Source organism: Balaenoptera borealis (assembly GCF_965194805.1).
Source record: "Balaenoptera borealis genome assembly, chromosome: 20".
Lineage (NCBI taxonomy): Eukaryota > Metazoa > Chordata > Mammalia > Artiodactyla > Balaenopteridae > Balaenoptera > Balaenoptera borealis.
The window spans coordinates 2630091-2653549 of record NC_138879.1 but is presented as its reverse complement, the minus strand read 5'-3'; the positions used below and the strand labels follow the sequence as shown (position 1 = coordinate 2653549).

General features: G+C 39.8%; 1 protein-coding gene across 5 annotated transcripts in view; it reads right to left on the bottom strand.

The window, feature by feature from the left end:
• Positions 1 to 23459, bottom strand: part of MAP2K6 (mitogen-activated protein kinase kinase 6) — a 134904-nt gene that overhangs the window by 40153 nt on the left and 71292 nt on the right. For 2 of the 5 annotated variants that reach the window (XM_082370485.1, XM_082370486.1), the window contains exons 1-2: positions 5868 to 6068; positions 5677 to 5743 (exon numbers count right to left, since the gene is read on the bottom strand). In XM_082370485.1, the coding sequence (XP_082226611.1) occupies positions 5677 to 5743; positions 5868 to 6048 (248 nt within the window). In that variant the 5' untranslated portion in view covers positions 6049 to 6068. Of the gene's footprint in view, positions 1 to 5676; positions 5744 to 5867; positions 6069 to 6885; positions 7246 to 8669; positions 8837 to 23459 lie in introns of those variants that run through there. The other 3 variants (XM_082370488.1, XM_082370489.1, XM_082370487.1) reach the window with 3 other exon arrangements.

Here is a 23459-nt window from a genome sequence, read left to right as displayed (position 1 = left end):
AGAAATCAATATCAATACACCATTCAAATGGCTACAACAAAAAATAGTGGCGTCACCAAATCTTGGACAGGATGTGGAGAAACTGAATCACTTATACATTGCTGGTGAAAATGCAAAATAATATAGCCACTCTGGAAAACAGTTGGGCAATCCCTTAAAAACTAAACACGCACTGCCACCAGCAATTCCACTAATGGGTATTTTCCTCCCAGAGAAATAAATGTTTATGTTCACACAAAAACCTGTACATGATTGTTCATAGCCTTACTTATAACAGCCAAAAACTAGAATCAGCCCATATGTCTTCAATAGGTGAATGGTTAAACTCTGCTGTCTGCATGCACACTTACAGATGCACATGCATAACTCAGCAAGATATACTACTCAGCGATTAAAAGGAGCAAAGTATGTATACAACATGGATCAATCTTCAGGAAATTATGCTTGAGTGATGAAAGCCAATCCCAAAAGGTTACACACTAATCCCACTTATATAATATTTTTTAAATGAGAAAAATTAATAGACAACAGATTAGTGGTTGCCAGGGGTCAGAAACAGTATTGGGAGAGGTGAGGAGGGAAGGCAGTCGTGATTATAAAAGGGCAACATGAGGGATCTGTTGGTTTCAGAACCATTTAGTTTCTTGACTGTAGTGGTGAATGTATGAACCTACACAGGTGACAAAAATGGTACAGAAATTTAAGATCACACATACTAGTGAATATAAGTAAAACTGGAAAACCTGAATAAGATGGGTACGTTGTATCACTGTCAATATCAATTGAGCTTATAATACTATAGTTTTACAAAATGTTACCATTGGGCAGAGAATATAAAGTTTCTCTATATTGTTTCTTACAACTGAATTTGACTGTACAATTATCTCAATAAAATTGTCAATTTGAAAAGTCAAAGAAAAAAAGCAGAAATCAATAAAATTGAAAGCAGGAAAAGAAAGAAAACAAAGTTGGCTCTTTTAAAAATTCAATAAAAATTGATAAACCTCTAGCAAGACCAACACAGATAAAAAGAGAGAAGACACAAATTATCAATATCAGCAAAAAAAGAGGGGGATATCTCAATATATCCTGCAGTCATTAAAAGAATAATCAGGAAATACTATGAGCAACTTTACCTTCATAAATTCAACAACTTAGAAGAAATTCCTTGAAAACTGCAAACTACCAAAACTTAGCCACAATGAAATAGATTATCTGAGTTGCCCTATAACTATTAAAGAAAATGAAATGGTAATTTAAAAGCTCCAGAAAAAGGAATATATAAGCCCACTTTGTTTCCCTGGGGAATATTAGCAAACATTAAAAAAAAAAAGAATTGCATATATCGAATCATTATTTTGTACACCTGAAACTAATATTATGCTATATGTCAGTTATAGCTCAAAAACATTTTTTTAAGAATTACCGCCTATCTTATACAATGTCTACAAGAAAACAGAAGGTACTCTTACCAACTCATTTTGTAAGGTCAGTGTTACCTTAAATACCAAAACCAGAACATAACAGCTCAGACACACAGACACACAGACACACACACACACACACACACACACACACACACACTCTACAGGTCAACATCTCTCATGAATTTAAGACACAAAAATCTTCACAAAAATATTCACATTTTAGGAGATTAAATCCAACAATGTATAAAAAAAGTAGTATACCACAACCACGTGGGATTTATTTGGGGTATGCGAGGCTAGTTCGATATTTTAAAAATCCATCAGTGTAATCCATATCAACGGGACAAAGAAGAAAACTCCAAGATGACATCAATTGATGCACAAACACACACTCATGATAAAAATGTTGAGTACACTTCGACCAGAGAGGAATTTTTTCAACCTCATAAACAACATCTATGAGGACTTAACATCATGCTTAATGGTGAAAGATTGAATTCTTTCCCTCTAAGATGGGAGTCAAAGCAAGGTAGCCTGCTCTCACCAATCTTATTTAACATAGTACTGAATATCCTTGCCACTAAAATAAGGTAAGAAAATAAAGGTTTAAAAAAAAAAAAAACAGGAAGGGAAGAAATAAAACTATCTTTTTTGCAGAAGGTATGGCTGTCTACACAGAAAACTCTAAGTAATCTACTAAAAAAGCTCCTAGAACTAATAATTGAGTTTAGCAAGGTCACAGGGTATGCAGTCAACTCAAAAACCAATTGCATTTCTAAATACTGACAATAAACAAATGCAAATCAAAATCAAAAGTGGAATACAATTTTTATTGCTTCAAAAAAAGGAATCACTTAGGTATAAATCCTAACAAAACCTGATGGAGAGAATCTGTATGATGAAAACTATAAAATACTGTTGGACGAAATCAAAGAAAATCTAAATGCTTGGAGAAATCTACCACATTAATGTACTGGAAGACTGAGTGCAGTGAAGATGTCAGTGCTCGCTCAACTGATCTGTAGGTGAAACACAATTCCTACCAAAAATCTCAGCAAGCTTATTTGTAGACATAGACAAGCTATTCTAAAACTAATATGAAAAGAGAAGAGCCCTAGAGTAACCAAAATCGTTTTGAAAAGAAAAGCAAAGTGTGAGGAATCACTTTTCCCAATGTTAAGGCTTACTATATAGCTGCAGGAATCAAGACAGTATGACAGACTGGCAGAGCAACAGACTCAGAGACCAATGGAGCAGAATAGAGAACCCAGAAATAGGTCCACACAAATACGCCCAATTAATATCTGACAAAGGCGCAAAAGCAATTCAGCGGAGGAGGGATAGCCTTTTCAGCAGATGGTGTTGGAGCAACCAGAAATCCATTGGCAAAAAAAAATAAAGCCCAACCTAAACCTCACATCTTGTACAAAAATTAAACTTGAAATGTAACATAGCCTTAAATCTAAAATGTAAAACTAAAACACTTCTAGAAAAAACATAGGGGAAAATCTGTAGGACCCAGGACTAGGCAAAGGGTTCTTAAACTTGTCACCGAAAACATAACACATAAGAGGAAAAACTGATAGATTGGACTTCATCAAAATAGAAAGACAAGGGCTTCCCTGGTGGCGCAGTGGTTAAGAATTGGCCTGCCAATGCAGGGGACACGGGTTCCAGCCCTGGTCCAGGAAGATCCCACGTGCCGTGGAGCAACTAGGCCTGTGCGCCACAACTACTGAGCCTGCGCTCTAGAGCCCACGAGCCACAACTACTGAGCCCGCCTGCCTAGAGCCCGTGCTACACAACAAGAGAAGATACTGCAGTGAGAAGCCCGGACACCACAACGAAGAGTAGCCCCCACTCGACGCAACTAGAGAAAGCCTGCGCGCAGCAACGAAGACCCAGAGCAGCCAAGAACTAATTAATTAATTAATTTTTTTTTAAAAATAGATGAAAAGACCCATTACAGACTGGGAGACAATGTTCTTGAATCATATACCTGACAAACTCTGTGCATCTAGGATATATGAAGAACTCTCAAAACTCAACATAAAAAAAAAAAATCTGATTACATAATAGGCAGAGAAGTGCACAGACATTTCACCGAAGAAGATATAAGGATGGGAAATAAATGCCAGAAGTATTCAACATCAACAGCCATTAGAGAAATGAAAATTAAAACTGCGATGATATCTCACATCTATCAGAATGGCTAAAATGAAAAACAGTGATGACACTGACAGGGATGCTGAGAAACGGGGTTGTTCGTACATTTTTGGTAAGAATGTACAGGGGGAAAGTCACCCTGGAAAATACTTGGCAGTTCTTGGAAAGCTAAAAATGGACTTACCGTATGACCCAGGAGTTGCACTACTGGACATATATCCCGGAGAAACAGAGACTTATTTCTGTGCAAGAACTTATACATGAATGTTCACAGCAGATGTATTCATAACAGCCCAACTGGAAACTACTTGTATCTCCTTCAAAGGCTAAAGGGTTTAGCAAACTGTGGTATATCCATACCATGGAATGGTATTCAGCAACAACAAAGAATAAACTATGGATACATGCGATAACTTGAATGAACCTCAAGGAAATGATGCTGGATGAAAAGGCCAGTCTCAGAAAGGAGATGCATGATTCCATGTGCACCACAATCAAGAAGTAATGAAATGGAAAAGGAGAACAGATCAGTGGTTGCCAGGGATTAGGGACGGCAGGGGTGGGGGTCAGAGGTGGGGAGTAAAAGGAGAGGGTCTTGTACTGCCATACACTTGGGTATCTTGATTGCGTTAGTCATTATGCAAGGCTGCACGTGTGATACAACTGCACAGAGCGACACACACACACACACGAGGGCTTATATTGCTGGTGAAATGTGAACATGTTCTACGGTTTGCACCAATACCGCTTTCTTGGTTTTGATATGATACTAGGGTTGTGTAAGATGTTAACATTGAGGGGGACACAGATGGGGGAAGGGTACAGGGGACTTTGTACATTTCTTTGCCACCTCCTGTGACTCTACAGTTACTTCAAAATAAAGTTTTAAAAGTATACCCCCTAAAGTCCCGTATAGGGAAGCCACGTGTTTGATCCTAAGCTCACGAGAAGAAACCAATCAGAGAGGAAAAGTTATTAATTACATAGTTCATAGGTCCAAGGGAAGAAAAATAACCAGAGGGACCGAAAATAAAATAAAAGAAAAGAAACCCCAATCTTGGTGGTAGATATGGAAAGAATTCCTCCTGCAGATCCTCGTGACAGGAGCACTCTCGCTTGAATCTGGCTCTGCAGCCCCGGGCGCTGAAGGACAGCCCTCCCCTCTGCTCTGTCCCTAGAGGTGCTTCAGTGGAAAGTGTGCTTACATGGCTGCACAAGATGCAATGACCAGAGTCTTACAGAGCATGATCATTTTTATTAGCACATTCCAACACCAGGGGTGCACTGTCCGATACGGAGTGATCACGGTTAAGGTCAGAAACCTCTGCCAAGGGAGGTGCTTTTTTATAGACGAGCAGAAGCCTGAAACATTTAAGTTTCCGTTGGGATGGCCTCTCATTGTACTTGCTCTGCTGTAATTGTTTTTCTTGGAATTTCCATTCCTCCCATGCAGATGCTTTGATAGGTGGTCATACCCACAGCTAGGCAGGAAATACCCTCCCCACCCAACAGAGAGACAAAGAAACAAGATGGAGGCTCCAGGAGAGGGTGCCCTGCTTCACCAGGACTTGAGCTCCCTTAGGGATTTGGGCCAAAGGCTCAGCTAACAAAGGAGTGGTCCTTCGTCTCATGTTTGCCTTCTGTTTATATGGGCAGGATTTAGGTGGCAGGATGCTGAGTTCTCACCAAATACCATCTTTCCACCTCAAACCAAATTTTATAGTAGTGGCTCTCTCAGGGGTTTGCTTGTTTGCTCAGATCTCTATGGAAAAGGCAAAAAGTCCATATCCAGTGACCTTTTTGGATTTACATAGGACCCCATCTGCTGAACGCATTTGTAGAATTTTTAGCCAACTAGTAATGAGTTCAAAGCTACCCATTCCATATAGACTGACCGACTCTGATTATTTTTTTCAGGTCTCAGAACAGTAAGTACTTGGCTTCCGCCTTTAAAAGGCTCTCCTTTCTAACAACTATCTCCGTAGTCAAGGTATTGCTCACCAGTCCAAAAATGAACTCCCATTCCCTGGAAATCTGTAAAGTGCAAGCATTTGGATTAAGACGATGATCCTGCCAGACTTACGTGGAACTGGTCTGAGGTTGTTCAAATGCTTCTTTCGGGATTTTAAGGCCAGGGTTTCGTTTCTTGCCTGTTGGGAAAGATGGAAGGATACAGTTAAGGTCTAAGTCACAGTATGAGAGCAGGGACAGAGACCAGCAGAAAAAAGGGCAGAACTGGGAACGCAGGTCTCATTTCTGCATTCAGAACCCCACCTCCTACCAGGACGGCTGTGAATGACAAGCTCCAGTCACCAGGCTGAGCAGAGCTTCCCAAGTGCAGGCTGAGGTCACGGGTGAGGTTTTTCACCAGTCCAGGGGGAAATGTCAGTATAAGGCTGCCAATTCTCTTTACCCAGGAAGACCTGCCCTTTTCTCCCTGCTGGGAGTTCGGCATTCCAACTTCTTCTTTATTTTCTTGTACACAACAATGGTAATGGTAGACGGTGTTAGTTATAGGGTTTTTTCCTTTATAATGTCAGTCAGATGTACTCACACTTGTCTTAGTATACCACAGTTTTCTAAATTGATCTGTGATTAGCTGACAGAGTTAACCACGGAGGTAGACTAAAACATACTTTCCCACTGTTCTCCCCTTCCTGTTCTCAACCGCCTGCCGTAAGTTAAAACACCTAAGCGAAGGGTAGAGTAATACTTGTTCACTTCTGCCCTGTTCCAAAAAGGATGATGACAACGGACGGGCCCATGCGAGGAGGCTGTCGCTTCTTTGGGGGCAAATGGGGACGCAATCAGCGTGTCCATCAGTCCCGGGCTGAAACCACTGGAGAGCTTGGCTCAAATACTCCTGTTGATGAGTTTAAAAGAACAGACTGAAAAATGACGGCTCAAGAAGCGATCAGAGAATCCAGTCTTGGAAAGGCTCGGGAACATTCTTTCTCACCTCTTCTCTACGTTGCAGGGAGCACTACAGAGCTGACACAAACCCTGCTTAAGGCTCTGAATAGAGATTCTGAAGCTGCATAGAAACTGCAGAAATCAAATTCTGTAGCCTCTTGCAGGAAAATGACATCCAGAGACTTCAGTGACTGCTCACCACCAGAGAGCCAGCAATGACCCAGTCAGAATCAGAATCCAGGTCTCCAAACACTCAGGTGGGAACTCTTTCCTCTGTGCCACAATGGGTGAAGTTTAGAGGTGACCAGAGAGAATGAGGTAGGGGAGTACGGGGTTATGAGTTTTTAAAAACCAGATTACATCCAGTTCCTTCACTCACCAAGAGACCTGCAGGGTCACTTTTCATCTGACTTTGGATATCCTCAACTATAAAACGGTGTAGTAACTTCAATACCTACCTTATCGGACTGATGTGAGAACCATGGGATAACACATATGAAAGAGCAATGAAATAATAATAATTATAATCATTTTTAAAAAACAAGCTGCACAGTCTCATAAAAGAAAATGAGTCATTTAAGAAACTCAGGAACAGGGACTTCCCTGGTGGTCCAGTGGGTAAAGCTCCATGCTCCCAATGCAGGGGGCCCGGGTTCGATCCCTGGTCAGGGAACTAGATCCCGCATGCATGCCGCAACCAAGAGTCCTCATGCCGCAACGAAGATCCCGTGTGCCGCAACTAAGACCCGGCACAGCCAAAATAAATAAATAAATATTTAGAAACTCAGGAACAGAATTGGTATATTATCATAGTCCAATGTAATGTATAATTGCGATCTTTCTTTCTATGCCTTCAAAATCCAAAAATCTAGATCAATTCTGCCAAGTTGCATAAAGCCAGGAAGCAACATGCTTGGCAGTAATCAACACAGAGAAAGCCTTTCAGACCCACCTTCACTGAGTGAAGTAAGTCAGAAAGAAAAACAAATATTGTATATTAATGCATATATGTGGAATCTAGAAAAATGGTACAGATGAACCAGTTTGCAGGGCAGAAATAGAGACACAGATGTAGAGAACAAACATATGGACACCAAGGGGGGAAAGTGGTGGGCGGGTGGGATGAATTGGGAGATTGAGATTGACATGGATACACTGATGTGTATAAAATAGATAACTAATAAGAACCTGCTGTATAAAAAAATAAAATAAAATTCAAAAAAAAAGAACCACCTTCATTGTAACAGGTCTTCTCAGTTCTCTCCTCATTTGGACTTACCTGTGCGTTTTACAAAAATTCAAAACTCACCATTTACCTTCCTATTCCTGGAGCTCATATGGCCATTGAGCACATATCACTGAGTTAGTTATTGACAATACACAGAGCTGTACTATGCTGGATCTGATTGTGAGAATCCAAATAGATAAATGGCCTAATTCCAACAATTCCCATCCATGGGCCTCAGGCAATACATAGGGAAGGCTATTTTAAATGAGATACTCTAAGGAAGAATGAACAAGTTTGACTTATCTAAACATCATGCAGATTCTAACACAGGTGACAGAGAATTCAGGTAATCCCGACAAATACAACCCTGTAGTTCTCCCAGATAAAACGAAACAAAATGAAACTAAAATATATTTTTCCTGCGAAAAAGTCTCCCCAGATGCCATTTAAGCAAGCCAAAAGCAAACGTTACTGTTAAGTTCCTACATCTCTCTTCTTCATTTCTAACTCAGCTCTTACAAGATGGATGTCAAGAGAAATACCTATTTATGGAGGAACACCTTTGAAAAACTTTAACATAGCAGTGAATTATTACACCATAGGAATTAATTATTCGTAGCTCATTAATAGCAATCGACTATTAAGCTATAACTCAACAAATCATCAAAACGTCTATACAAAGAAATAGCAAAAGAAAGAAAACTTTTGGCACAGAGACTAAAGAAAGAAATGACCCAAACAATAATATAGTCTTCTAGGTGTGGGAAAAGAAGACCCCTGGTTCTCCACTGACAAAAAAACAAGAAAAAGAGTTTCAGCAGACACAAAACCTAGTTGAATCACCATTAGAAAACACCCTGCCTTCATTTTTTAACAGTAAATAAAATAAAACAAAAATCACAAAGGCACGCACCAACATTCCATAATTCACTTACTTGACCATCACTGGAAGAACAGCCCCGTAAAACACCAGCAGAGGTGCCTCTAATAAGGGTTCAGGGCTGCTGGGAGAGCGAGCAGAAGAAAACCCCAGAGAAGGCTTCTTTACTCAGCTCGGAAGACCGCACTTCAGCCGAGCAAAACGGAGCTGCACAGACTCCGCCCCTCCTGCAGTGCGATCACCCCAAACCTCTGCAAGTTTATTGTTCCCAAGGAAACTCCCACTTCAGGAAGGGAGAGTCTAAGTGGGTCCATTTGAACACCAAGGTGTGACGTTAATCATTAACCAGACTTGGAGGAATAAATCTATAAAGTAATTCTGGATAGCACAGCATTCTCCAGCTTTTCTATAAATGCCTCTTTCATTTCTTAAAAGAAAGGAAAACAATATGTGATCAGTTTCCAGCTGTGTTTATTTCAAAGCAATCTGTTTCCCTTGGCAAGGCTGCCAACACCTGACTGTTAACATTTAACACTGTGTTAAAAAAAAATTAAGGAGAGGCAGCAAAATGAATGATAAAACTAAGTGACCAACTATGATAAGTGGCCTTTTTGCTTGACATTCAAAAGCAAAAATGAAAAATACGTCAGAAAATAAGCTCTATGTTATGTCACATGCTAGTAACAAGCCTTCAGAAGGAGAGAATTCTGTATACGTCTGCAGATCTCAACCAGCTGTGCCCTCTTATTGGCACAATCTGCAAAGGGTAAAAACCTCCTTGGCCTGATGGAGCATATGGGGTACCATATTACATCAGCCTGTGTCACACCCATGCCTTTTTTCTCCAAAAATATACTAGTCCCACTACACACATGTATTTGCAAAATTCATCTTAAACCAAAGCTTTTCCCCAACGGCACTAGGGAAAAAAAGAAAAAAAACCTTGCCAGTAGTTAGAAAACATTTACCAAGCCACAGAAATGTTCACCAGCTCTGACCGTACTGAAAATGATGGGGTACACAAGACCTCTTGCTCAGCGCCGCTCAGAGAAGCTAAGCACAAAGGGCTTCTCTCATGTGCCTTATTACATAAAACAGAAGATCGCGCTCCAGCGCCAACCCAAACAGCAAGAGAAACCAGAGGGGTGGAATCCGGAGGCTCTCCTGACACCTAAATGTTTGTCAGCCTGGCCAAGGGTCCGGGGACATGATTATGAGGGTTTACGATTATTGACACAGCTTTACAAAAGGATGGCTTTGCTCCTGGCGCCAAATATATTTTAAAAATCTGTTTCCCAATGTGAGTGGGATTTCCAGCCAAGTAACTGGCAACCTGAAGGCCCTGGCTGCCCTTGCCTTCATACTTGCATCTAGGCTTCAGTTCCACGGGTAGCTGGCACTAAAAGTGGCGGAGAAGTGTCATTAAATGTTACTAAGTCACAATGATCAGATGTAAGGCAGCTCACGGAGCAGGGCAGAGCGAAGGGAGAACAGAGAGAGCTGGCTTAACAACAGCCACATGGAAGTGGACACAGAAAATTCCCCCAAACCACTGGATCTCACCCACCACTGAGACTCCAACCAGGATGCCAGATTTCTTTGGAATTACATAAAATTTAGAGAAGGAAAGCTGCAAAGCTCATTTTAAAACGTGCAGTCATTTTTATTTCAAGCAGGCAGATGCATCTCCTGAAACCACAGCTTTACCTCTGTGTCCCTGGGCTTAGGGGGCTCCAGCCCTCCTGTGGACGGGAGCTCAACCTTCTAAGTTCAGTTCATTTATCACACGCCCCACAGAACCTTCCCAGACCTTCCCAGACACTACTTAAGGAGCTCATTCCACACCCGCCAGCTTCCACAGGCCGGCGTCTCGAACACATTACGAACTCAACGCAACTTCACTAAACTCCCACTATTTTAATTTAAAATGTCCACTCTACCTAAGACAGATCTCCACAACCGTCTTCCATTTATATTCCTCATACCTCGTCTCACAGTCTCGAATCACTTCTGCATTTATGTGTTCATTTTTGAATCTATTTATTACTTATTTATTATCTGTCTCACCCAGAAACGTTCAGCTATGGCAGCAGTTTTGCCCAGGGTTTGTACACCGTCAGTATTTGTTGACTGAACATTTGTTGTTCTTTCTCAGCTGTTTTGAACTTTGGTATTGAGGTCTTCAAAAAAAATTTTAAATAGTGTAGTCTGTAAAAATATTGAATCACTATGTTGTACATCTGAAGCTAATATAATATTGTATATCAACCATATTTTTTTTTAAAAAAGCACAGAATGGAGTAGAAATAGTTCAACCTTGAACATACGTTAAGAGCTCGTTTTAAGTCCCCGCTGTGCCACTTAACACTGGGACCCTGAGGATGCTTCTGAAACTCAGTTTCCACAGCGACAAGCTGGAGACGGAGACTGGTTGCTGAGAGCTTTAGCTGGCATAACCTATGGGAAGAAGTCCGGCACACACCAGGTACTCACCAGATAGCAGTTTCTTTTCTCCCTTCCACGTCTGTGCTTGCATTTTTCAAATAGGAACGAAACAGAATGTCCCCCCTGTGGGCAGGTTATTTCTTCAAATGCCATCTCTGTTCTTCCCTTCCTGTGTTATTTATGTGAAAATGACATTTTCACACATCTCATCAATCGTGAACCGTATTCTCTTGGTTCCCACTGACTATGGGAATTGTTTAAGCTCTATAGGATCAGGATCTCTGAGAGCAAACCCTCAGAATCCATATTTTTTGTAAAGGACTTTAATTTTTTAGAGCAGTTTTAGGTTCACAGCAAAACTGAAGGGAAGGTACAGAGATTTCGCATATACCTTCCTGTTGCCATACATGCAGAGCCTCTCCCATTATCAGCATCCCCCCAGAGTGGTGCATTTGTTACAAATGATGAACCTATATTGACACATCATCACCCACTCACTCTTGGTGTTGTACATCCTAGGGGTTTGGACAAATGTATACTATGCAGCTATCATTATAGTGTCATACAAAGTAGTTTCACTGTCCTAAAAATCCTGTGCTCCCCCTATTCATCCCTCCTTCCCCCTAACCCCTGGCAACCACTGATCTGTTTACTGTATCCATAGTTTTGCCTTTTCCAGAATGTTATATAGTTAGAATCATACTGTGTGTGTGTGTGTGTATGTGTGTGTGTGTGTGTGTGTATAGCCTTTTCTGATTGGCTTCTTTCACTTAGTAATATGCATTTAAGATTCTTCCATGTCTTTTCATGACTTAATAGTTCATTTCTTTTTTTTTTTTTAATTTTTAATTAATTAATTATTTATTTATTTTTGGCTGTGTTGGGTCTTCGTTTCTGTGCGAGGGCTTTCTCTAGTTGCGGCGAGCAGGGGCCACTCTTCATCGCGGTGCGCGGGCCTCTCACTGTCGCGGCCTGTCTTCTTGCGGAGCACAGGCTCCAGACGCGCAGGCTCAGCAGTTGTGGCTCACGGGCCTAGTTGCTCCGCGGCATGTGGGATCTTCCCAGACCAGGGCTCAAACCCGTGTCCCCTGCATTGGCAGGCAGATTCTCAACCACTGCGCCACCAGGGAAGCCCAATAGTTCATTTCTTTATAGCACTGAATAATATTCCATTGTCTGGATATACCACAGTTCCCTAATCCATTCACCTACTTAAGTGCATCTTGGTTGCTTCCAAGTTTTGGCAATTATGAATAATGCTGCTTATAAACATCTGTGCACAGGTTTTTGTACGAACGTAAGTAGTGTCACTGCTGTATTGAAAGAGCTAGAGAATAAGACAAACCAACTCCTGTAACATCAGAGAGCATGTGTGATGTGCAGTAAAAGTATCGCACCATGAATACACAGGAGGTTCAAAGAGGGAGAGAGAAAATCAGGCAAAGGAAATGAAAAAAAAGTCTCACAGAGGAAGTAGTGTTTTACGTGGTCCTTTGATAAATGGTAGGATTTGAGGGTACATGATGGCTCATTATACTATTATGTCTTCTTTTTATATATATTTAATGTTTCCATAATAAAACATGAACAGGCAACAGTAAGATTCCAAGGAGGAGGAGGAGGAGCTCACAATGGTGGCGAGAAGGATATTGTGGTACCTTCAAAGACTGTGAGTTGTCTACTTTGGACAAAGTGAAGGATGGTGGTAGAGAGAAGGATAGGTTGGAGCCAAAGACTGAAAGATTGTAACTAACCATTTTTAATTTTCAGATTTAGGAAGAGAAGTCATCTATTTTTTAGTAGGGGAGTATCATGCCATGTTATTTATGTTTTAAAAACAAATAATGTAACAAGATTAATCTACTATCTGCAGAATGTTTTGAAACTGTGGTACACATGCACACAACACCTGCATACACACTCACAAATCCACATACACACACCTTGGTGGTTTAAGCTTTTGGGTCTTTGCTCATATTTTCCCTGAAGTGTTATCATCTTTCTCCCCTGGTCAGCTGCAACACCCTCAGCTCAAGTGTGTTCTCCTCCAGGAAACCTTCCATGAAAAACATGCAATAAATGTCCCTTATCTGTGTGGCCACAGGACTCTACACATTATCTTCCGTGTCTTCCTTCTTACACTGATTGATTGAACCCACCTGCTCACCCATCTCTTCCACTAGAAGGCGAGCTCTTCAGAGCCAGACCCAATGCCTTACCCAGGCGCAGAGTAAGCACTAGACCCAAAAAATGAGAGGCAGAGACCACAGCAACTTGGCTAATAAATTTAAGTTGCTTAAACTTCACAGAGGCAAAATCTATAGGCTCTGGTAATTTCCTGGATAAGAAGTATAGAAGACCAGAAGCTAAGCTGTAGTAGTAACAGTGGTAGCAATCTGGCTTTTCCCCGCCTAGATAAAATTAAGTAAAAAAGGAAAGTCAGGCCAGTTGGGGTGGGAGGCGGGAGAAGGCAGGTAATGAGCTCCAGTCCTTAGATGTGCCAGCGATAAGCTGAAGGAACACCTGGCAGATTTCAAGCAGCACGTGGAGCTTCAGAGAGGGATGGGGGGGTGGGAATATGGAAATCTGTGAGTGACAAACAGAGAAGTAGAAAGGTGAATGAGACAGGCAGGGAAACAAGAAGAGAAAGAGAACGGAAAGCAGCCTATGCAAGAACATTTTGAGAGAATGAGATGTAAATGAAGAATCAGCGAAGGACACCAAGAATCTCTGGAGGAGTCCAAGGAGAAAAACCAGCGAGTGCAGAGCACCACCATCCACTATTCAGAAGAGGTCCTATTTTCAAAGGATGAGAGCACTCAGAGAGTTTTCTTACAGCTTCCTGGGACTGAAGTTCTTTTTTCAGACCCGGTCGAGCTGAAGTATATGCTTAGTCACGTTAACCATTTGGTGCTGACTTTGTGCTCTTGAAAGAACCTAAAAGCAAATCGCAGGCAAGGCCCTCCCGTTGTGGTCTGGGGCCCAGTGAAAGCAGGGGGTGGGGGTGGGGGTTAGGCGGGGAGTGCCCACCGTCTGTACTCATCTCCTTCCTCGTTTACATGCCACTTCATTCATGAGTCTTATCAAAAGGAAACGCAGTCACAGGGCGTTAAAAATACCACTTTACAATAAAAATATGGCAGCAGTGGCAAAGAAATTGAGGGATGTCTCATCTTTTCAAAATGCATGCTCCATTCTGGTTAGGTTTAAAAATTGCACTTATATTTTAGAGATAAATATTGAAATGTCTCCCAAGTGGAATAATATGATTCTAGGATATGCTTCAAAATAATATGGGAGTGGGGTGGGGTGGAGATAGAGATGAAATAAGCTAGTAATTGTCAAAGCTGAGTGATGGATACATGGTGTTCACTATATGTCTGTCTTTGAGTATGTTTGAAAATTTACAAAATATAATGATTTTCTTGAAGAGCTACTGAATCACAGAAAAGTCTCTTTTAATAGTTAAAAAAGAGGGATAGTAAGAAGACTGCATTTTTCTCTTGGGAGAAGTGGATTCTTTTTTCCCTTTGGTCTAAGATCACAATATTTTAAAAATTTTTATTGGAGTAGAGTTGATTTACAATGTTGTGTTAGTTTCAGGTGTACAGCAAAGTGAATCCGTTATACATAGACATATATCCACTCTTTTTTTTTTTTTTTTTAGATTCTTTTCCCATATGGGCCATTACAGAGTATCGAATAGAGTTTAAGATCACAATTTTAATAGCACTGTGATCACCTCCCTTTAGCCAAGGAAAACTACAGGGTCATAATTTTGATTCAACCAGCTGCTTAAAGACTAAGAAATGCAGAGAAATACAGAGGAAAGTTCTTGATCTATATGTCTTCTAAGAGTGCTACCAGTACAGTCCATTCTGCTTCTCCCCCAGATTTACCTAATTTCTTTTAGTGAGCTGCATTCTACCATGATGTCATTGACCCATGTTGAGGTCACCTTAAAAAGGGGACTCCGAAATCATCACTGTAAGGTTGTTTTTGATTACCTTATATAATGTCTTCTTTTTCAAAAAATTTTATTTTTTATTGGTCTACAGTTGATTTACAATGTTGTGTTAGTTTCAGGGGTACAGCAAAGTGATTCAGTTATACATATACATATAGCTATTCCTTTTCAAATTCTCTTCCCTTAGGTTATTAAAGAATATTGAATAGAGTTCCCTGTGCTCTACAGTAGGTCCTTGTTGGTTATCTATTTTATATACAGCAGTGTGTACATGTCAATCCCAATCTCCCAATTTATCCCTCCCCCGCACACCTTTCCCCCTTTGATAACCATAATGTCTTCTTTATAAAGGTTCTTGGGGTAAAAATATGTGTTATCAATAACAAGAAGGGTTGGTTTCTCCTGTATAATCTCTGCCTATGGATGATGTGAGTGTTCCTCTAATGTGTTTCCTTCTTTGGGTTGATGGCTAAAAAGCTTAAGGCCAAACCTGGACTCATATTCATACTCATTTCTGACTCAGTGTTTTTTGTGGCTCTGTTTCTGTCTTACCCACCCTTTTAATAACATTTTATTGTGAAACATTTTATATATATGGGAAAGTAAACAAAACAGTTATAATCAACCTCTGTGTACCTATTCCCCAGCTTCAACAAATATCAACTTATGACCAATTTTGGTTCATCTACACCCCACCCACGTTCCCAGACATCAAATCATTCCATCCATAACTATTTTATCAAATATCTCTAAAAGAAATTGACTATTAAAAAATAACCATCATACCATTATCACATGGAAACAAATAAGTAATTTCTTAATATCTACTCAGTGTTCAAAATTCTAATTGCCTTGTGAAGAGGGGTTGGGAGAGGGGTAAGATAGGAGAAGGGGATGAAAAGGTACAAACCATAGGTATAAAATAAATAAGATACAAGAATGTAATTAATGTATAGGACAGGAAATCTAACCAAAATTTTGTAATAACTTCAAATGGAGTATAATCTATAAAAATATCAAATCACTATGTATACACTTGAAACTAATAGAACATTAACTATACTCCAATAAATAAATAATTCTAATTGTCTCCTTATAAATAAGATAAATAATTATCTTGTTTATAAATATTCTAAATACTCTTAAATTACGCTGTGTTTGAATCAGGATCAAAATTAGGTCCTTGTTATATAAAAAGCAAAGGGGACTTTCCTGGCAGTCCCGTGGTTAAGACTTCAACTTCCAGTGCAGGGGGTGCTGGTTTGATCCCTGGTTGGGGAGCTAAGATCCCACATGCCTCGCAGCCAAAAAACCAAAACATAAAACAGAAGCAGTACTGTAACAAATTCAATAAACACTTTAAAAAAAATGGTCCACATCAATTAAAAATAAAAGCAAAGAAACAAAAAAACAAATTAAATGAACAAACCAAACCAAACCAAACATGTAGATACAGAGAACAGAGCAGTGGTTACCAGAAAGGAAGGGGAGAGTAAAATGGGTAAAGGGGATCCACGCTATGCTGATGGATGGAAACTAAATTTTGATGGTGAGCAGACTGCAGTGCACACAGAAGTCAAAATACAATGTTCTAAGATTAGTTGATAGAATTTCTTAGGTCCCTGTCAATCTATAAGCTCTCCCTCCATTTCTTGTTGTTCACCCCTCCCCACCCAATGCGATTATTTTGCTGAAGAAATCTGGTCATTTGCCCTATACAGTTCCCCACTAATTCTGCTGAGCACGCGCCTTGTGGGCTTGCGTGCCCCTTTGTTAGCTAGAGCGCGATCAGACGGAAACTCGACTGCTCTGTTTGGCACAGCGGCATCACAGGTGGCCTCACCTACTTTTAACTAAATTGCTGAATTCTTTGCATCCTAGTAAACGCTCCTAAACTCTTAATGGAAAAAGGAAGAAATAAATAAATACATGAATAACCCCTCAACAACACTGGGTAGTCAACAAACTTTTTAATCTTTGTCAATTTGATAAGTAAACAACGGGACCTCATTGTTTTTAATCACCCTTTAAAAATGTTTAATGAAGTTGAATATTTTTAACATGTCCACTGACATCTGTAGTTATGTTTCTATGAACTGCCTGTTCAAGCCATTTGCTCATTTTTATGTTAGGTTATTATTGTTGTTTTATTTGTAAGAGAAGACATTGCCCCTTTTGTAGTTTGAATCACAAAACACACACACATGTGAGTGTGTCTACCCACTTGGGTTGGGTTTTTCCCCCCTTTTTGATTGTACAGAATTTAAAACTTTTACATTACTTCATGGCCTCTGCACTTTTACAAGGCAGGAACATTCTTTCCTTTTCCCCAAATAGCTAGATATTTGTCCCAATACCACCTATTAATCTGTCCATTTTTTTCTCCATTAATTTTACACATCTTTTTAATATTTATACCTCTTATATAGTCCTCTTATATAAGTTCATTGGCTGCTATGTCTAAAAGTTATTAAATATTCATGGCATTGAAAGGCAACTTCACTCAATCCTGACTTTAAGAGAACTCTTTCTAGCTTTTCACCTTAAAAAAATTATGCTGGTTTTACGAAACTGTGTCATTTGCAGAGACATGGATGGACCTGGAGACTGTCATACAGAGTGAAGTTAAGTCAGAAAGAGAAAAACAAATATCATATATTAATGCATGTATGTGGAATCCAGAAAAATGGTATGGATGATCTTATTTGCAAAGCAGAAATAGAGACACAGATGTAGAGAACAAACATATGGATACCAAGGGGGAAAGGGGGGTGGGTGGGGTAGGATGAATTGGGAGATTGGGATTGACATATATCCACTACTATGTATAAAATAGATAACTAATGAGAACCTACCCTATAGCACAGGGAACTCTACTCGGTTCTGTATGGTGACCTAAGTGGGAAGGAAATCGAAAAAAAGAGGGGATATGTGTATCCATATGGCTGATTCACTTTGCTGTATGGCAGAAACTGACACAGAAGTGTAAAGCTATGCTCCAATAAGAAAAAAAATGCTGGTTTTAGATTCAGTTTGACAGAAGAAGTATAGAGCCATCCATATTTACTGAGTGAAATGTCTTATCAAGGCTCCCAGAGACTTGCCCATACCGTAATCCTTAGAATTTGTGAGTGTTAGCATGCTCAGGTTTCAGCAGATGTGATTAAAGGAAGGGTTCTGGGATGAGGAGATAATCGTGGATTATCCAGTTGGACCCTAAATGCCATCACAAAGCTTCCTGATAACAGAGAGGCTGAGAGACATGAGACACATAGAGGAGCAGGAGCAGATGGAGGCAGAGGCCGGAGAGATTCAGCCACAATCTGAAGAACGCCAAGAGTGCTGGCAGCTCCTGAAAGCTGGATTCTTTACCCCAGAGCCTCTGAAGGGAGCCTGACCTGCTGACACCTTGATTCTGGATTTCTGGCCTCCAGAAATGTGAAAGAATAAATTTATGGTGTTTTAAGCCACCAAGTTCGTGGTTACTTGTTATGTTACAGCAGTTACAAGAAACTAGTACACTACAGGCGGACCTCTGAGATATTGTGGGTTCCGGTCCAGCCCAGGGCAATAAAGCAAATATCACAAAAAAAGGAAGTCACACGAATTCTTTGGTTTCCCAGTGCATGGTAAAGTTATGTTGACAATATAGTCTATTAAGCGTGCAACAGCATTATGTCTAAAAACAATGTTCATACCTTAATTTAAAATACTTTATTGCTAGAAAATGCCAACCATCAGTGAGCAAATACTGTTGGAAAAATGGCGCCGATCGACTTGCTCGATGCAGGGTTGCAACATACCTTCAATTTGTAAAACATTCAATATCTGTGAAGCACGATAAAGCGAAACCCAATAAAAACAAGGTATGCCTGTATTAGAAATGGATGCTGAATTTTACCAAATTCCCTTTGAACATTTATTGAAATAATCCAGTGTCCTTCCTATTATACCCAAGCTGCCACGCTCTCTAACAAATGGATTTCTTACTCTTTCCCTTTTTGTTTTCTTTCTTTCACCAACTCATTTTCACTCTCTTTATTTCCTCCTCAGCAGCTTCTGCCACTAAGCCTTCCTGAGGATCCTGTGTTCCTGCATTGCCTGTGGTGGTAGAAACTTAGAGCCTGCTAATCCCTGGAGTCAAGAAACATCTAGAAAGTCTTAACTTGACAATAAAAGGGGGCAAAACAAAGTTAAGAAATGAAATGCAAACAAGAAGGAATAGGTATTAGTAAATGGTCCTTGGTAGATGCCTTTCTCTGGAACAAAGGAGATGGTGCTGGCTTCCTTTCATTTCTTTCTAGCTTGGTGCCAAGGAAGAAATGCACCCTTTCCCCAGGCCTGTGGAACATTCTGAAATTCTTCATGTCCCCTGTCAACAAGAAACAAGAAGGTAAAGAAACCAGGGCCAAAGCAATCTCGGAAAATATGGCAAGATTCCTCACCTTGACACTCCAACCCTGCAGCCTCAAAAAACTCAGGATCATCCTCTGCCCCATGGCTGTTTCTGCAGTATCTCTCACTTTTCTCTCCAGGGAGACTGGACGTTTTTGAGAGTCATGTTTTACAAACCACAGCCTGGCAGAAAACCAGTGGCCTCTGCCTTTTGTTCTGCCACATACTTTGCTGGCTTCGTGCATCCCCCACTGGTGACGCTTCTGATTAGAGGTTCAGGATGGTTGATAAAAAAACAAAGACTAAGAAATAGCTTCAAGAAAACCACAAAACTTAAATGTGAGGTTTTCTGAAAAGAGAAAGCAAACAACTTTTTTTATGCATGTCTACTCATATTTCATTACTATTTCAGATCCTCATGGAACCCTTAAGGGAAAATTCCACAGTCCTATAGAAGGACTTAGGTCCTTATCTCACCATAATTAACAAATATTGCTTCAGGCAGTGCCATAACTCTGGGTGTCAAAGAAGTGGAGTTCTCTAGTCTTGGTAATATGTCTAGAAATTGTTCCAGACAGTCACCTTGAAACTTGTAAATCAGTTCATCTCTAAGACTAATTGCAAAAAAAAGTACAGTTGACCCTTGAATAACACAGGTTTGAACTGCACCGATTCACTTATATGTGGATTTTTTTCAATAAATATGGTATCTGTATTTTCATTTTATAGTTCTTTAAATGAACTAAGTGTGGGGGAATGTTTGTGCTCATTCAGAGCTCACAATATGTGGAACCAAAAGAACTAGGGTTTGAGTCCTGATTCTATCCAAACTGTTTGAGCTTCCTGCCCCTGGGTGAGTCACCGATCAATTCATTTGTTTTTCAGGCAGAGATAGCAGTCTGCAGATTTTTGACTGTGTGTGGGGTGGGGGCTGGGGGTGTCAGTGCCCAATCCCTTCATTGTTCAAGTGTCAACTGTACATACATTCCCTGTTGCATCCATAGAATGATCCACCTACCTATGTGATCAGAAATGGGAGTGAAAGGTATAAATTTAAATATGCATCATGATGCCTTACACACAGCTACCTATACAGTTTCCCCAAACTGGTTTTAATGGCTAACCGAAAATTCAAGGAGATAATTTATAATGATCCCTGAATACACTAATTTTATAAGATTTTCTTCAGAAGAAGAACTACAGTCCTGCAGCCTGTGGAACAAAAACCACCTTCACAGAAAGATAGACAAGATGAAAACGCAGAGGGCTATGTACCAGATGAAGGAACAAGATAAAACCCCAGAGAAACAACTAAATGAAATGGAGATAGGCAATCTTCCAGAAAAAGAATTCAGAATAATGATAGTGACGATGATCCAGGACCTCGGAAAAAGAATGGAGGCAAAGATCAAGAAGATGCAAGAAATGTTTAACAAAGATCTAGAAGGATTAAAGAACAAACAAACAGAGATGAACAGTACAATAACTGAAATGAAAATTACACTAGAAGAAATCAATAGCAGAATAACTGAGGCAGAAGAACGGGTAAGTGACCTGGAAGACAGAATGGTGGAATTCACTGCTGCGGAACAGAATAAAGAAAAAAGAATGAAAAGAAATGAAGACAGCCTAAGAGACCTCTGGGACAACATTGAATGCAACAACATTTGCATTATAGGGGTCCCAGAAGGAGAAGAGAGAGAGAAAGGACCCGAGAAAATATTTGAAGAGATTATAGTTGAAAACTTCCCTAACATGGGAAAGGAAATAGCCACCCAAGTCCAGGAAGCTCAGAGAGTCCCATACAGGATAAACCCAAGGAGAAACACACCGAGACACATAGTAATCAAATTGGTAAAAATTAAAGACAAAGAAAGATTATTGAAAGCAGCAAGGGAAAAACGGCAAATAACATACAAGAGAACTCCCATAAGGTTAACAGCTGATTTCTCAGCAAAAACCCTACACCAGAAGAGAGTGGCATGATATACTTAAAGTGATGAAAGGGAAGAACCTACAACCAAGATTACTCTATCCGGCAAGGATCTCATGCAGATCCTTGATGGAGAAATCAAAAGCTTTACAGACAAGCAAAAGCTAAGAGAATTCAGCACCACCAAACCAGCTCTACAACAAAAGCTAAAGGAACTTCTCTAAGTGGGAAACACAAGAGAAGCAAAGGACCTACAAAAACAATTAAGAAAATGGTAATAGGAACATACATATCAATAATTACCTTAAATGTGAATGGATTAAATGCTCCAACCAAAAGACACAGGCTTGCTGAAGGATACAAAAACAACACCCATACGTATGCTGTCTACAAGAGACCCACTTCAGACCTAGGGACACATACAGACTGAAAGTGAGGGGATGGAAAAAGATATTCCATGCAAATGGAAATCAAAAGAAAGCTGGAATAGCAATACTCATATCAGAAAAAATAGACTTTAAAATAAACAATGTTACAAGAGACAAGGAAGGACACTATGTAATGATCAAGGGACCAATCCAAGAAGAAGATATAACTATAAATATATGTGCCCCCAAATTAGGAGCACCTCAATACATAAGGCAGCTGCTAACAGCTGTAAAAGAGGAAATCGACAGTAACACAGTAATAGTGGGGGACTTTAACACCTCACTTACACCAATGGACAGATCATCCAAACAGAAAATTAATAAGGAAACACAAGCTTTAAATGACACAATAGACCAGGTAGATTTGATTGATATTTATAGGACATTCCATCCAAAAACAGCAGATTACACTTCTCAAGTGTGCACAGAACATTCTCCAGGATAGATCACATCGTGGGTCACAAATCAAGCCTCAGTAAATTTAAGAAAATTGAAATCATATCAAGCATCTTTTCTGACCACAACGCTATGAGATTAGAAATCAATTACAGGGGAAAAAACGTAAAAAACACAAATACATGGAGGCTAAACAATACGTTAGTAAATAACCAAGACATCACTGAAGAAGTCAGAGGAAATCAAAAAATACCTAGAGACAAATGACAATGAAAACACAATGATCCAAAACCTATGGGATGCAGCAAAAGCAGTTCTAAGAGGGAAGTTTATAGCTATACAAGCCTACCTCAAGAAACAAGAAAAATCTCAAATAAACAATCTAACGTTACACCTAAAGGAACTAGAGAAAGAAGAACAAATAAAACCCAAAGTTAGCAGAAGGAAAGAAATCATAAAGATCAGAGCAGAAATAAATGAAATAGAAACAAAGAAAACAATAGCAAAGATCAATAAAATGAAAAGCTGGTTCTTTGAGAAGATAAACAAAATTGATAAACCATTAGCCAGACTCATCAAGAAAAAGAGGGAGAGGACTCAAATCAATAAAATTAGAAATGAAAAAGGAGAAGTTACAAAAGACACGGCAGAAATACAAAGCATCCTAAGAGACTACTACAGCAACTCTATGCCAATGGACAAATTCTTAGAAAGGTATAACCTTCCAAGACTGAACCAGGAAGAAACAGAAAATATGAACAGAGCAATCACAAGTAATGAAATTGAAACTGTGATTAAAAATCTTCCAGCAAACAAAAGTCCAGGACCAGATGGCTTCACAGGTGAATTCTATCAAACATTCAGAGAAGAGCTAACACCCATCCTTCTCAAACTCTTCCAAAAAATTGCAGAGGAAGGAAAACTCCCAAACTCATTCTGTGAGGCCACCATCCCCCTCATACCAAAACCAGACAAAGATATGACAAAAAAAGAAAATTACAGACCAATATCACTGATGAATATAGATGCAGAAATCCTCAAGAAAATACTAGCAAACAGAATCCAACAACACATTAAAAGGATCATACACCATGATCAAGTGGGATTTATCCCAGGGGTGCAAGGATTCCTCAATATATGCAAATCAATCAATGTGATACACCATATTAACAAATTGAAGAATAAAAACCATATGATCATCTCAGTAGGTGCAGAAAAAGCTTTTGACAAAATTCAACACCGATTTATGATAAAAACTCTCCAGAAAGTGGGCACAGAGGG